Source organism: Meleagris gallopavo, chromosome 16 (assembly GCF_905368555.1).
Source record: "Meleagris gallopavo chromosome 16, MGAL_WU_HG_1.1, whole genome shotgun sequence".
Lineage (NCBI taxonomy): Eukaryota > Metazoa > Chordata > Aves > Galliformes > Phasianidae > Meleagris > Meleagris gallopavo.
In genome coordinates this window covers 5,711,487-5,724,986 of record NC_139419.1, presented here as the reverse complement: position 1 = coordinate 5,724,986, position 13,500 = coordinate 5,711,487, and the positions used below count along the sequence as shown (strand labels likewise).

At 47.9% G+C, this 13,500-nt stretch overlaps 1 protein-coding gene across 1 annotated transcript; it reads left to right on the top strand.

Moving 5' to 3' along the window:
* The first annotated feature begins 6,322 nt into the window (after positions 1 to 6,322).
* Positions 6,323 to 11,465, top strand: SOX8 (SRY-box transcription factor 8). The gene is made up of 3 exons (XM_019620622.3): positions 6,323 to 7,108; positions 8,068 to 8,306; positions 9,113 to 11,465. The coding sequence occupies exons 1-3, from the start codon at positions 6,666 to 6,668 to the stop codon at positions 9,841 to 9,843; spliced, it is 1,413 nt and encodes a 470-aa protein (XP_019476167.2). The 5' UTR covers positions 6,323 to 6,665; the 3' UTR covers positions 9,844 to 11,465.
* Positions 11,466 to 13,500: the final 2,035 nt, after the last annotated feature.

Sequence of the window (13,500 nt, the reverse complement as noted above, 5' to 3'; positions counted from 1 at the left end):
GCCGCCGTTCGGGTTTGGTTGCGGGTCCCCGGAGAGCCGGGAATTGCTCGTAAAACCATTGCAGTAGGAAAAGCCCCTCTCTGATCCCCGAGTCCAACACATCCCACTGTGCCCACCGTGTCCTCAAGAGCCACATCTCCACACCGATTTTATGACTATAGCCATCAAACGCTTGACCCCATGTTCAACCTATTCAGATATGGTTTTTAACCAAACCACGTTTCGCTAAAGTGTCCCCGGCTGCTGTTTAGAAGGTTTTAGAAGCACATCCCATCCAAATAAACAGCGTATTGCTGAGCTGTGTGCTGCGCTCTGAGAAAGTATCTGTTGTCAGGTGTAATGCTATTCAGTGCTGCTCAGACTGTACACCCATCCCTTATAAACGCTTCTTTTGTTTTTCCAGTTTCCCATCACCGCTGCTTGCATTGTTCTGTCAGAAGAAAAAAAGAAAAAGAAAAAAACACAAGCACGACATAATGGTGCATTGTATAGGCAAAGAAAAATAAGTTATTTGTTAAGGGCTGCGGGTGGACTGCAGTTTTGCTCTCCCTTTGGATTAGCCACGAGGTTTGGCTAGATAGATGTAAGGAGATGGAAGCTAAAGGTTTCCTTTGTGGGGTCTGTATGAAACTTTTACAGCAAATTCCATGTTAAGTGGCAATGTCTGTAAAACGAACTGGGTAATTGAGGAAATTGCTGAGGAAAAGTGGAAGGCTTAGGCTACAGATTTAGCAAAAAGGGAATAATTGGAGCTGGGGACACGGAACTTGATCGGTTTTCATGGCGAGGGATTGCCCTGAGCTCTGCAGCACAGGCTGAGACAGCAGTGTGCCAGTGGTGCCTTGCAACCATATGAGCTGCAAGGTTTTAAGTATATTAAATTGCATTAATGTGTTGTTACTCTAAGGGTCTGATCCAGCACTCATAAAAGACCGTAGGAGCCTTCCTTTAGCCCTACTGGAAGATGGATCAAGCTATAAAGGAAAACGTGCCATAAAATGGTGGATTAGAATGCTGAATTACCTTCCCTCTGTTCCACAGTTCATGTTGGTGCCCAGCTTTGTGTGCACTGTCGTCTGTGTTTGGTTTTCTGCACACTTTTTTTGTTGTCAGCTTTCATTTTCATGCTGTAATTTTTGTTGGCTTTTCCTCTTCTCAAACAAAAGTATCAGAAAAGAAAACAATGTAAGAACCCAGCAAGTAACACAAACGAGATATTTAAGAGCCAGGCTCTGCGTCTCAAAGGGAAAGCGATTCGTAAATGTCAGGCCTGCAGGCAGCGCAGAGGCATCATTGATGCTGATCTTCATTCAACAAAATGCGAGCCGCCACGTCCCCCCACCCGACCCTATTTTGCTGTGTTCCAAACAGCTGCAAAAGTGTCAGAGAAACAAGCATTTACTGTCACAGCACCCAGCAGCTGTCCCCATCAGCACCTCAGCCCTGCTGTCCCTGGCACCCTAAATTACTCTGTGTTCATTCAGGTCCAGACTTTCTCCCCCTCTGGCTGCCAGGAATTGGGTTTAAATAAAACAGAGCGAGTGAATGTGTGCAGAAATAACTATTTTGTAAAGAAGCATTAACATTTGGGGACTCCTCTAAAGAAAACATACATTCACTTATGTATAATACAGTAATAGACAATCCCATGGAGCGTTCAGCTGCGTCTGCTGAATGGGAGGTGGGATCTCACGAAGAATTTGGGAGCTTCCTTCTACTAGTTAACATTTTTCCAGATGTAATATTTTTTCCATTAAAATCTCTGATCCTTCCCTGTGGAAATCCGATCTTAACTCCAGGGTTAGCAGGATTAGGACTGAAAAGGATTTTTGGAGGAAGAATTACTTTTTTCTTACAGTATTTGTACAGTGTCTATAACAAGGGGGGGTGGGGGGGTGATTCAGAAGTGGGATTCCAAAGCGTACCAAAGAACAAACAATTAATAATCACAGTAATCATATGTAATAAAACTGTCGTTCTCCATTAATCTGAGAAAATAAAATAAAAATGCCATCCAGCCTGCATCGTGCAATGGGAAAAAACACATCTCTTGCCACTGCATCACCTGGCCTTTAAAATCTGATTGTGGTGTCATTCATTGCTCTACAGCAAATTTTGCTATGCTAATGGTATCTTATAAAATTTGGATAGAAATAACACCTTGACACATATTTTGCTTTCCCCTCGTTTTAGTCCCTACAAAATTTTCTAAGACCGAAAGAGAAACTTGTTCAGGTTTGTAATTGCTCTCAGCTCCGGGTCCTTGGCTGCCAGGACCGTGGCTGTGAGCGCTGCAAGGCAAAAACTCCATGTGAGCCACGAGTTCACATCTTCCACTGGGATATTAAAAATTAATAATCAAAAAGGCATTTGTCAGTGAGGGCTTTTTGATTCTATTTTAGCAGAAATTCCTCTCCAGGCCAATTCTGGCATGTGAAGATTTTCACAGAGCACTCTTTGAAATGAAACCTTTCTAAGAAGAGGTTCATTTTTTTACTGATATCTCCTGCCATGATGAAACCTAGAAAAGGACTCCAGATTCCCGTGCACTCCTCTCCATGTGCCTTTTCAGCAAGGGAAGGTCAGCGCAGCCCTGCCTGGTGCAGGTGTGCTGAGTTTCTTACTCTCGCCAGGTAAATGTTCATGGGTTGGAAAGGAGCTGCCAGGAGACGCGTTCCTGCATTACGTTTATCCTGCAGCTGTCCAGAAAAAGAAGGGATGCATGAGCTTAGAGCCCCATTAACGCAGTAAAAACTAATATTAAACTAATATTTAAGCCCCTCTTTCTTCACCCTGCTCTCAGCAAGCTGCAGCAGCTGTGCAATGAGTGCAGGTTTGCTTCCAATCATTGTGATGCAAGCCCCGAGCCCCAGCTCTTCACAGTCCATGGAAATGTCTCTAATAATGGGCTCTGGATGAGGCTGTAACAATACTGACTTGTTCTTGCTGCGGTGGGAGCACCGTGTCTGGAACGCAGGAACTCTGATGGGAGCACATGGGAACTCTGATGGGTTGTTTTTCACTCCTGCTATGCAGGTGACACTGAGAATTTTGAGAGCACAGCTAACTCTGGTGGTGGGAGCAGTGGAAATAAATGCTGGGGACTGAATACTCCAAGCGTTAAGTAAAATTTGCAAAAAACTTCTGTCCATTTTCATCCTCCAGATGGATCCAACTCCTTAGGTTTCCAAACTGTCCAAAGCAGCAAGGCTCAGCTCATGTGCATGGATGACAGATTTCAGACCACAACTGATCAAGCAAGCAGCTGAGCGATGTAAATCCAGTGTTAGATTTGTATGAGCAGACAGCGGTCTGTGCTGGAGCCTTTGCAAGCACACACTGTAGGACTGGACTCAATACTATGGTTCATTCTGAGAGCAAAGCTTTTCCACTCTTCTGCTGCTGTTTTAATTGAAATTAACTGAAAGCTACAGCGGATCTTTTCCTCCCTATTAGAAATCAGTAGCTGTACTGAAAATGACTGAATTTTGTTTTGCAGAAATCCCTGAGCTGCCACTGAAATGCCGTATCCTTTGGGCAGAGCATTAATCCTGCAGATGTCAGAGGCTTATTTTAACATGATGCATAGGTTACTCTTATCTGATTAGGGATTGTTTTTTCTTCTCCCTGTAAGGTTCTTCCTATTTGCTCTTTGAAATTCCCATGTAAAGTCTGCTCGCAGTTCAAAGGTAGCCAATTTTTGAAAAATGATAACTTCACCACTCGATCAGATTAAGCCTCAGAGCCCACTTTTGGCTGCAACCCCCCAGCGAGGGAATGCGTGCTGCAGAGCATTTCCCATTGTGTGTTCTTGTATGCTCTGAAAACACATACAAAAATGACTCTCCTGTTTGATGAGATGAAATGTCCCTTCCCCGATGTTCACGGAGCACTGACAGCCGTGCAGGACCAGGAGATGTGCTGGAGAGGAACCGGGACTGGGGTCAGAGTTCCTCCATCCCTCAGTGATTCTGAGGGTTCCCAGAGACAAGTGACAGTGTGATGGAGCCAGGCACACAGATGTGGGATTTACTACTTGATCCCAAGCAACGTTGGTGTGAGCTGGCCAGGAACTTTATCAGTGTCAGACTTCACAAAAAATGAAGCAACCCTGCCAGTATTGGCAGGTGCCTGATGGACTCCTGCTGTACCCATCCTGTCAAGAACAGCTTATTTATCCCTCCCAAGTCATCCCTAAACCTGCCCTGTTCAGCACACTGTTTAGCCTCCACTGGATTACACGAACCTCAGTGCTCCCCAAAGCAGACTGTGCAGTTTGTTTCTCCTTTGGCCTCTGAGGCTTGGTTTAATAGGCATGGTTGAGAAAGTAACCCCTTTCTTCTGGTAAAGGCCAAAAGGTATCAACCAGGATATAGCATGAACCAACCAAACAAAATCACTAAGGAAGAAATACACTCAAACATTCCTCTACAGAAGTGGAACTGCAGTGTAGCTGTACCTGCCCCTTGTCTCAGCCCCTGGTGCCCTTCCCTTTCAGATGTCTGTGCTCCTCCCAGCCAGCTGATAGCCCAGATGAAACAACACATGGTGTGGAATCACCTCAGGACCCATCCTGCAGCTCCATCCTTTGCCCATCCCTGAGCAAACATCCTTGACTGTTTGTCATACCAAATATGGACCTGCAAGATCCCCAAAGCAGGTATGAGGAAACATGCCCTGCCCATCCCTGGTTCTCCCCTTCTCCTACCCATCTCCAGAATAAGAGGCAGCGGCTCCTGATGTTCTCCTCCTGTCTGCTTTTGCATGCGGGCCAGGAGGTGCATCTCACTGCCCCAGGCAGCACTGGGGAGCCAGACAGGACAGCATGATGTGAATGAGGAGAAAAGCAGCATCACTGATCTCACATTCCTCAGGGCTGCAGGATGACCTGAGCCTGAGGGCAGCAATGAGGGGAGCACAGCTCTAGTTGCCATTCCTCACCCCACAGAGCCCTCCCAACCCTACAATGACAATGGGATCTTCCCAGGGAGGCACTGTCAGGAGAGGCTGACTGCAATCAGGGACTGAAAGCAGTGACTATTTCTTTGACTCAGCCACCATTCATTCAAAGAATGAAATACAATTTACCTGACTCACAGAAACACCACGCAACAAATTTCGTAGGGAGCCATGAGACCCCACAGTGACCGACATCATTTCCCAGCTGACATAAAGAGTTCTGCTGAGTGTCCCACAGCACTGCTAAACGCACAGCCCCTGGAGCTTTGGAATGGAAGAGACGTTCCTTCATCCCTCACTCACATGGTTAACATACAGATGGTGTCGGAAGGCTTTAAGACAGTATTATTTTAAGCGACACTTTGTGAATGTACATTTAAAAAAGAAAATCTTTGCCCAAAGGAAATTCATTTTGCAGGTCTGGAAACGGAAAGCTGAAATCTTGAGAAATGACATTAATAAGGAAATGAGACAGTTTTTAAATAATACAAATTCCTGCTTTGCACTTCATTGAAATATACCCATTTTCCCATAGGACAGACGTGCACACTGTGGCACACACACACACACACACACACACACAAGTGAAAGCAGTTTGAATTCAGAGCGCACGCTTTATTTCAAGGTGAGAATACATTGCAGGAAACAAACGATGGTCACAGCCACATATCGCTGCTACTGCCCGTTGTTGGAGCACAATTCTTATTTTTCCCTGTAAATCTTATACTTGACCCTATTTTTCCAGAGCGAAAGAGAAGCTGAGGAAGGAATAAAGCCGGAATTCGGGGCACTGCTTTCTTCCAGCCCCAATTACAGGGCTGGATTCCGCGGCTAATTAGAATCAAATGCTCCCAATGAGTTCTAGGGAAGCAGCGCTCGCACTGAACTCGGTCCGGAGGCTGCGGGAGGAGCGGGGCGGCGGCACCGGGCGGCTCGGGACGCACGGAGCACCGCGTTCCTCTCCTGATAACCACCGACCGAACAGCTACAAAACAGCGCAGGGAGCAAAAATTCAGTGCACCCCAACCGCACCGAGACCCCGTTACCCTCAGAATAAAAGGACCTTTGCGCACAGCCGGGGCTTAACCGCAGCCCCGCCGCCGGGAATCCCCATCAGCCCCAGCGGTACCGCACAGCGGAGCGTCCACGGCGCATTACAGCCGCGCAGAGCGGAGAACGGAGCACCGACCCGAAGCGCTCCGAGCGGCAACGGAGACTCCGGGCGGGAACGCGGCGCGAGAGCAGCGCGGCCCCGCATCGCACGCACCGCCCCGTATGGAAATGAGCCCCGCCCTCTCCGCCAATCGGGAGCGGCGCTGGGGGCGGAGCCTCACTCCCGCGCCTTAAAGGCGCCCGTTGGCCGGAGCCGCGTTTTGCACTGGACGTGGAGCGCGGCGGCGGACGAGGGGTGCGGTGCGGGGCGCCGGGACTGCGGAGCGAGAGTTTGATTGCTTTTTTTTTTTTTTTTTTTTTTTTTTTTTTTTGGGCTGGTTTTGCTACCTTTGTGCCTTCTTCCTTTTCTTGAAATCGTATTCTGCTAAGTTTTTTTTTTTTAATTATTATTTGTGTTTTGTTTTTTTCCTCGCCTTCTGGGAGCCTGCGGAGGGCTGCACGGTACCGCTGCTCCTCTCGGGGCGGCTCAGCCCCGCGCCCCCTTCTCGCCTCCCCCATCCTTTTCCCCATCCCGCCCCGCTCGCGGCCACCAAATGCTCAACATGACCGAGGAGCACGACAAGGCGCTGGAGGCTCCGTGCAGCCCCGCGGGCACCACCAGTTCCATGTCCCACGTGGACTCGGACTCCGACTCCCCGCTGTCCCCCGCCGGCTCCGAGGGCCTGGGCTGCGCCCCCGCGCCCGCTCCGCGCCCCCCCGGTGCCGCCCCGCTGGGCGCTAAGGTGGATGCGGCCGAGGTGGACGAGCGCTTCCCCGCCTGCATCCGCGACGCCGTCTCGCAGGTGCTGAAGGGCTACGACTGGAGCCTGGTGCCCATGCCCGTGCGCGGCAACGGGTCGCTCAAGGCGAAGCCACACGTCAAGCGGCCCATGAACGCCTTCATGGTGTGGGCGCAGGCCGCCCGCAGGAAGCTGGCCGACCAGTACCCGCACCTGCACAACGCCGAGCTCAGCAAGACGCTGGGCAAGCTCTGGCGGTGAGTCCGCACCGCGCATCTCCGCGCCGCCGGGGACGTTCCGGGGCTTCGCTGCCGTTCGCGCGGTTCGCAGCTCTCCAGCCGCATCTTTCACGCTGTTTTTTTCCCTTTCTCTTTAACGTTTTCCCGTTCTTTAACTTCTTTTTCCCTGTCCGTCTTTGCCCGCGGAGGGTTCTCAGAGCACTTCGGACCCTTCAGCCCTTGCTCGTTCCTGTTCTTTCCAGCACTTCCTACATCCCCGAGAAACGCCGCTGATTTTCTTATTGCTTCTTTTACAATGGCTTTTTCTCATGTCCTTTTTTTTTTTTTTTTTTCTGGCTGGCTTACTTGCTGCCTAACAATCTGTAAAACCAAACAAGTCGATTTTTAGCTCTAATTTCGCTCTGCTTTCTTACTTCCCTCACTATCAGCACCATTACTACCACTGATGCAAACTTTTCTTGCTGGGCCGTGTGCTTCAGCTGCACCAAACCTGCACTGCTGCTGCTTGCTCGGGCTCCTTGGCAGTGTACAAAGCAAGGTTGGGGCTGGGGGAAGATTTAAGAGAGAGAATCCCATTGCTTTGCCTTTAGGAGTTCTTTGTGAGCCCCACAAAAAGCTGGACATGGGCAGCACTGCGGGTTGTGGCGGTGGGGTGGCATTTGTAGGGTAACTGTGGGAATTATATTTGGCAAAGAGATGAAAAGTGGCATTTTTAAATGGGATGGGGGATGTTTTGTCCGATTATCAATATTGGTAAGGATGTGCTTTTTTCTGCCTCTATAACTGATATTTTAACACATTTGTGCAGCAGGGTTTTGTTTTTTTGCTGCTACTGCAAATTTGTATTGAACTCTTTGGTCAGTGCAGTGGGGATGTGACTCAGAAAATAAACTGAAAACTTATAAGGAAAAGACATTAATTTTGGATTCTTCTTTTTCCTCCTTATTTAAAAAAAAAAAAAAAAAATCCCAAACCAGTTTGTTAAGCGAAAATGAGAAACGTCCCTTTGTGGAAGAAGCTGAGCGGCTCAGGGTCCAGCACAAAAAGGATCACCCGGATTATAAATACCAGCCCCGGAGGAGGAAAAGCGTGAAAGCTGGGCAGAGCGACTCTGACTCCGGGGCCGAGCTCAGCCATCACGCCGGCACCCAGATCTACAAGGCTGACAGCGGGCTGGGGGGCATGGCTGATGGTCACCATCATGGCGAGCACGCAGGTAAAGGGTCCTGGGGGCTGAGAACTGCTCGTTGTGGGGGTGTTGCTTTGCGACTTGAACCTGCCAGTGGGCACGAGCCCGCCAAGCTCAGAGCCTATGCAGTGTGGGACTGAGGGGCATCCAAAAGCAGAGCCATTGCTCTAAGAGCTGTGATTTTTGCATCAGATTGTGAGTGTGGCCATGCACTTAGTTACTGAATGCAACTGGAAATGGCCTGAAGTGCAAAAATGACTCCGATTTTGTGTCTAGAGAGAGGAATTAATTGTGAGCGAGTACAGGTTAATGATGCATTGGTCACCTAATGGGTGCCTGGGGGAGCGGTGCCCCCTGAAGCTCCCCGTTTCTTGCAGTGCTGTGAATTGGCACAGGGTACGTGTTGACAGATTCCAGGAGGATTGCGAACGTCCTGCGGCTGCAGGCGTGTCTGTGCTCTTGCCCAGCCTGGCTGGGACCCGGCCCCTTCCCGCGTGGCTGGAACAGCATCTCTGCTCTGGGGGAGCCATGCTGGCCTCAGGCCATCTGTGTAGAGGGGTCCTTCTACTGTGAGGGTGACCCTGCAGGGATGCAGCAGTCATTGGGTTGCCCTTCTGACTATGAACTGTTGGCTTTGTGAGCATTGTACCCCAACTTGAGGAGATAATGGGGGGTGAAGGGGAAACATCGGCCACCTCCAACGCAGGGCTCTATTTTAAAGTTGCCCCTTCTCCTTTTGCATTATGGATGGGGAGAAACATGTGGTTCTCGACTTCCTTGAGAGATGTTTTGTGGTTGCTCTCCTTAAAACTTTCCTGTCCCTTTGTCGCCAGGCCAGCCCCATGGGCCACCCACGCCACCCACAACCCCCAAAACTGACCTGCACCACGGCAGCAAACAGGAGCTGAAGCACGAGGGCCGCCGCCTCGTGGAGAGCGGCCGCCAGAACATCGACTTCAGCAACGTGGACATCTCAGAGCTGAGCAGCGAGGTCATCAACAACATGGAGACCTTCGATGTGCACGAGTTTGACCAGTACCTGCCGCTCAATGGCCATACCGCCATGCCGGCCGACCACGGCCCCAGTGCTGGCTCCTACAGCACGTCCTACTCCCACTCGGCAGCAGGCGCCGGCGGGGCTGGCCAGGTGTGGACTCACAAGAGCCCGGCTTCGGCATCGCCGTCGTCGGCTGATTCGGGCCAGCAAAGGCCGCACATCAAAACGGAGCAGCTGAGCCCCAGTCACTACAGTGACCAGTCCCACGGCTCCCCTGCACATTCCGACTACGGTTCCTACAGCACCCAGGCCTGTGCCACCACCGCCTCCACCGCCACAGCTGCCGCCTCCTTCTCCAGCTCCCAGTGCGACTACACGGACCTGCAGAGCTCCAACTACTACAACCCCTATCCCGGTTACCCCTCCAGCATCTATCAGTACCCCTACTTCCACTCCTCACGGCGTCCCTACGCGACGCCCATCCTCAACGGCTTGTCCATCCCGCCAGCCCACAGCCCTACCGCTAACTGGGACCAGCCGGTCTACACAACCCTGACAAGGCCTTAAAAAGGATGCGTGGAGCCCCCCCAGGGCTTCCCCGACGTATGCACTAATGAAGGAACGAAGAGGAAGAACGTGGAGTGCCGCGATTGTTTCCCAAGTGCCTCCTGAGCCGCTGGGAACTCTGCTCGTTGCGACTGGGTGTCCCCTTGCTTTGAAACTCTCCAAAAGGACAGAGCTCTATTTTTCTTTAATTAATAAAATTAAAAAAAAAAGAGTTAAAAAGAAATACTGAAAAGGACTGGTGATTCCTTTTGAATAAATGAAGGACAAAACCATTCGACTCCTCTGTGAGGACTGAACTTACTCATTGTGGAAGCTGACAAGTGCAAAATGGGGTGGGGGCGGGGGGGAAAGGAAGAGACGTTGGAGACTTTCAGGGTCTATTGCAATGTGGGAGACGGACCAACCTTGAGAGCAAGAACTCACCCGGACCAAGGCGTACGGAAAGCGAAACCCCAGCGATTCTGCGTAACAATCTTGTGGGAACAAGCGAGTGTGGTGGGACCAACCAATTACATGTCTGAAGTGTTTGTTTTGTAGTCGAGAGTTCTTCTAAGCAAGGTTTGGCTGTAATTAACATTTTGTTTTGTTTTGGTTTTTTTTTTTTTTTTTGAAGCTTAAAGTGTTTTGTTTTTTTTTTTAATCTGTTAAATATGTATTTATGTTCTGTATTATTTTGTCTTTTAATTAATGAAGTAATTTTGTGCAAAAAAAAAAAGTAGAATTTTAAAAGATTTTTAAAGATGGGGTGGGGAGGGAGCATAAAAATAGTGGAGATGATACAATAAAACGGTGTTATGAGTCTATAGATACTCTTTGGTTTTCGGGTTCTTTTTGTTTTGAACCGCTCGAAGGAGGCTGAAGGCTGCAGCCTCACACAGACCTGGTCACGAGCAGGGAACTCCAATGGGAGCTGCAGCACGGGCAGCACAGCGCTGAGGGGTGCTGCAGAAGTTGCTCCCTAAATTCGGAGGCTCACACGACCGGCCGGCAGCAGACAGCGCCATGTTTTCCTGCCTACCTGCTTTCAGGCTCTAACATTGGATTGAAGGCATTGCAAATAGTTGTACACTTTCAGAACCAGGACTACTTTATAGGAAGATGTAATTTAATGAGGAATTATCAACTTCTGCTTTGTTTTTTTTGTTTTTTTTTTTTTTTTAAATTCTTTTGGCTTCTAGGGACCAGGTATCATCCATCAAGCTGTGAAACTAAAATCTTCTCCACTAAAAAAAAATGTTTAGGTACTTAGTTTTAGACTAATATTTCATTGATATATTTCTACTTCTTCCATTGTATGCTGAGCATATAATAACCATCTATTTTATGATAACTTGTGCCTTTAAAAACTTTGTAAATCTAAAAACATGTTTCAGACGTTATCATCTTTTTACCTTTTCTACGTTTCCTACTCTTTTTCTAAAAATATTTTTTGCATATTTCCTTTTGGGAATGTGGGGGTGGGGGAAAAATACAGAAAACTCATTTTTATGCAATCTATTTTTCTGTATAAAGTTTGAAAGACTTTGGCTGTTACTTATCTGTTCTCTTCACTAGCTTCTGACTAAGCAATGCTAACTTTTGTACAGATCAATTTGATAAAATTAAAAGTGGCTTTTTATCAAGTCTGTGTTATGTTTTCTTTCTCCTTGAGCCCATTGCAGGGGAAGTCAGAATATTTCTGAAAGAGGCTATTCAGAATAAAGCGTTGACTGAAGCTTTCTGTTCTGCTGCTTCCTTTTTATCTTGTTTTGTTTTCTCCTTGTTGCTCCCTTTCCCTATATTTAAACTATGCCTTACTGCAAGATTGCCTTTATTTTTTTCATACTTCCTCAAGGAGTGCATTTCCATGCAAGTAATCCCAAGGCTTTCATAGGATTTTGTTGAGACTGCTCACGTGAGAAAGGCTTTGCAAGGTCAGACTGCATGGTTTTAGCCCGAGTTCATTCTGTTCTGCACAGCACGTAGGAATTTTACAGTAACAGATTCTGTTTTCTGGTTCGTGAACCCATGTAAATACCTCTTAATTATGATAGCAACAAAATTATATGTTACACATGGTGTGTGTTTTTTTTTAATCCAGCCATTAAAACAGTTACGTTTGTGACTTTTTTTGATTGTATAGATGATGTTGCAGTTTGTTTTCTGCAGTTCAGACAAATGGGTGCGAGGTTCCCAGGCTGGGCCCAAACTGGTAGGAAGGGGCTGGGATTAGAACTGCAAAGGAGCACACACTGGGCCTGGTTGTGGTGCAGTGCTGTGGAAAATGTTTGAGCATGAGGATAATAAATGTGATGAAAATTAATGAAGCTCAAGAACATTAACAAAGTCTGAACAACAGAGTCCCACAGCAAATCTGCTTGCAGCCTCGCCAAGACCTATCGTGCCAGAGTGTCTGTAACTGGACACCATTTTCTCTGTGCTCGTTTACAAAACTTCTGGCAAAATGACTTTATTACACCGTAAGCCAAAGCTGCAGAGTAACTTCCAGAGCAGACTTTCTTTTCTCCTTTATCCTCCCTCCAGTTGCAATGTGAACTTCAAGACTCATTCTAGTTCATGTGAGAAAAATTGATGCCTTTTGGCTTTGCCTGCTCTGTGCGTTGTTTTGGACTTCTACTCTGAAATGCCATGCTCGGGGAAGGAAAAAGAAGAGTGAGATAGGAATATAAGTGCTTATCTTTACAGTCCCCTTGATGTTTAATAGCAGAGCTCACAGTGACTTCACTGATGTCTGCATAACTCTGAGGCAGAGTCAAAATGGCTGCACTGGGTAGCAGTGCACATCACTCAAAATACCGACACTGAAAATTGTTGGCTGACACCCACTGCAAACCTATGGAGTAAAACTCAAAGACGTTACCAGATGGATGTTCACAGAGGTGACAGGCAGGAAAAACTCCTTGCCCTGAGCAGTCTCAGTGACTCTGACTGCAGAGCGTGCTAGAAATCTCCCGATGTTCATTTCCCATGCTTAGTTTTGCCCTTACAATCCCCAAGAACACTGATCTGTGGTACGGGTTATATACGGAGAAGAGCATTTTGCTTTGAAATCTTTGCTGTTTGTACAAATGCGTTCTCATGCATTGTTCCTTTTTTCCATGTGCTGTGTGGATGAAGGCCTCAGAACGAGACGTGATTTTCCCCGAGCTGAATTCCCGATGTGAATGGCTGCATTGTGTGCTCCCAGCCTGGGCTGGTGGCTCTGTGCTGGCACGGATCTGGAATGTCTCTGCACAAGTCAATGAGATCAGGTGAAACCAAGGCCGGCTTTTGACCCCCAGCTGTCAACAAAAAAGGGTTCTCAAGATAATTACAGGAATATACAAGTGATAGTAGTTCCTCTTTTATTTTGCTGCAGGGAGTTATAATTGTTGCTATTTATCTGGATTGCTCGGAAGGTGCTGTCTAGTAAGGAAGAGGAAATTAATTTTATAGCCCATATCCACATTCCTTCTACATGGTGGAAAAAGTCCCTTCCCATCCTTCTTGTTGTAATTTTTCCTGGAGTGATATAAACTTTTGTTACACTTTTTTTTTACAGTTAGTTATTCAATTTATGGCAAAGAAATTCTTATATGGTGTCCCCATGGCAGTGCTCAGCTTTAATAAACCTCATGTGGGGCCATCACACTCCTTGCACTCCCCGGCTGCAGCCCA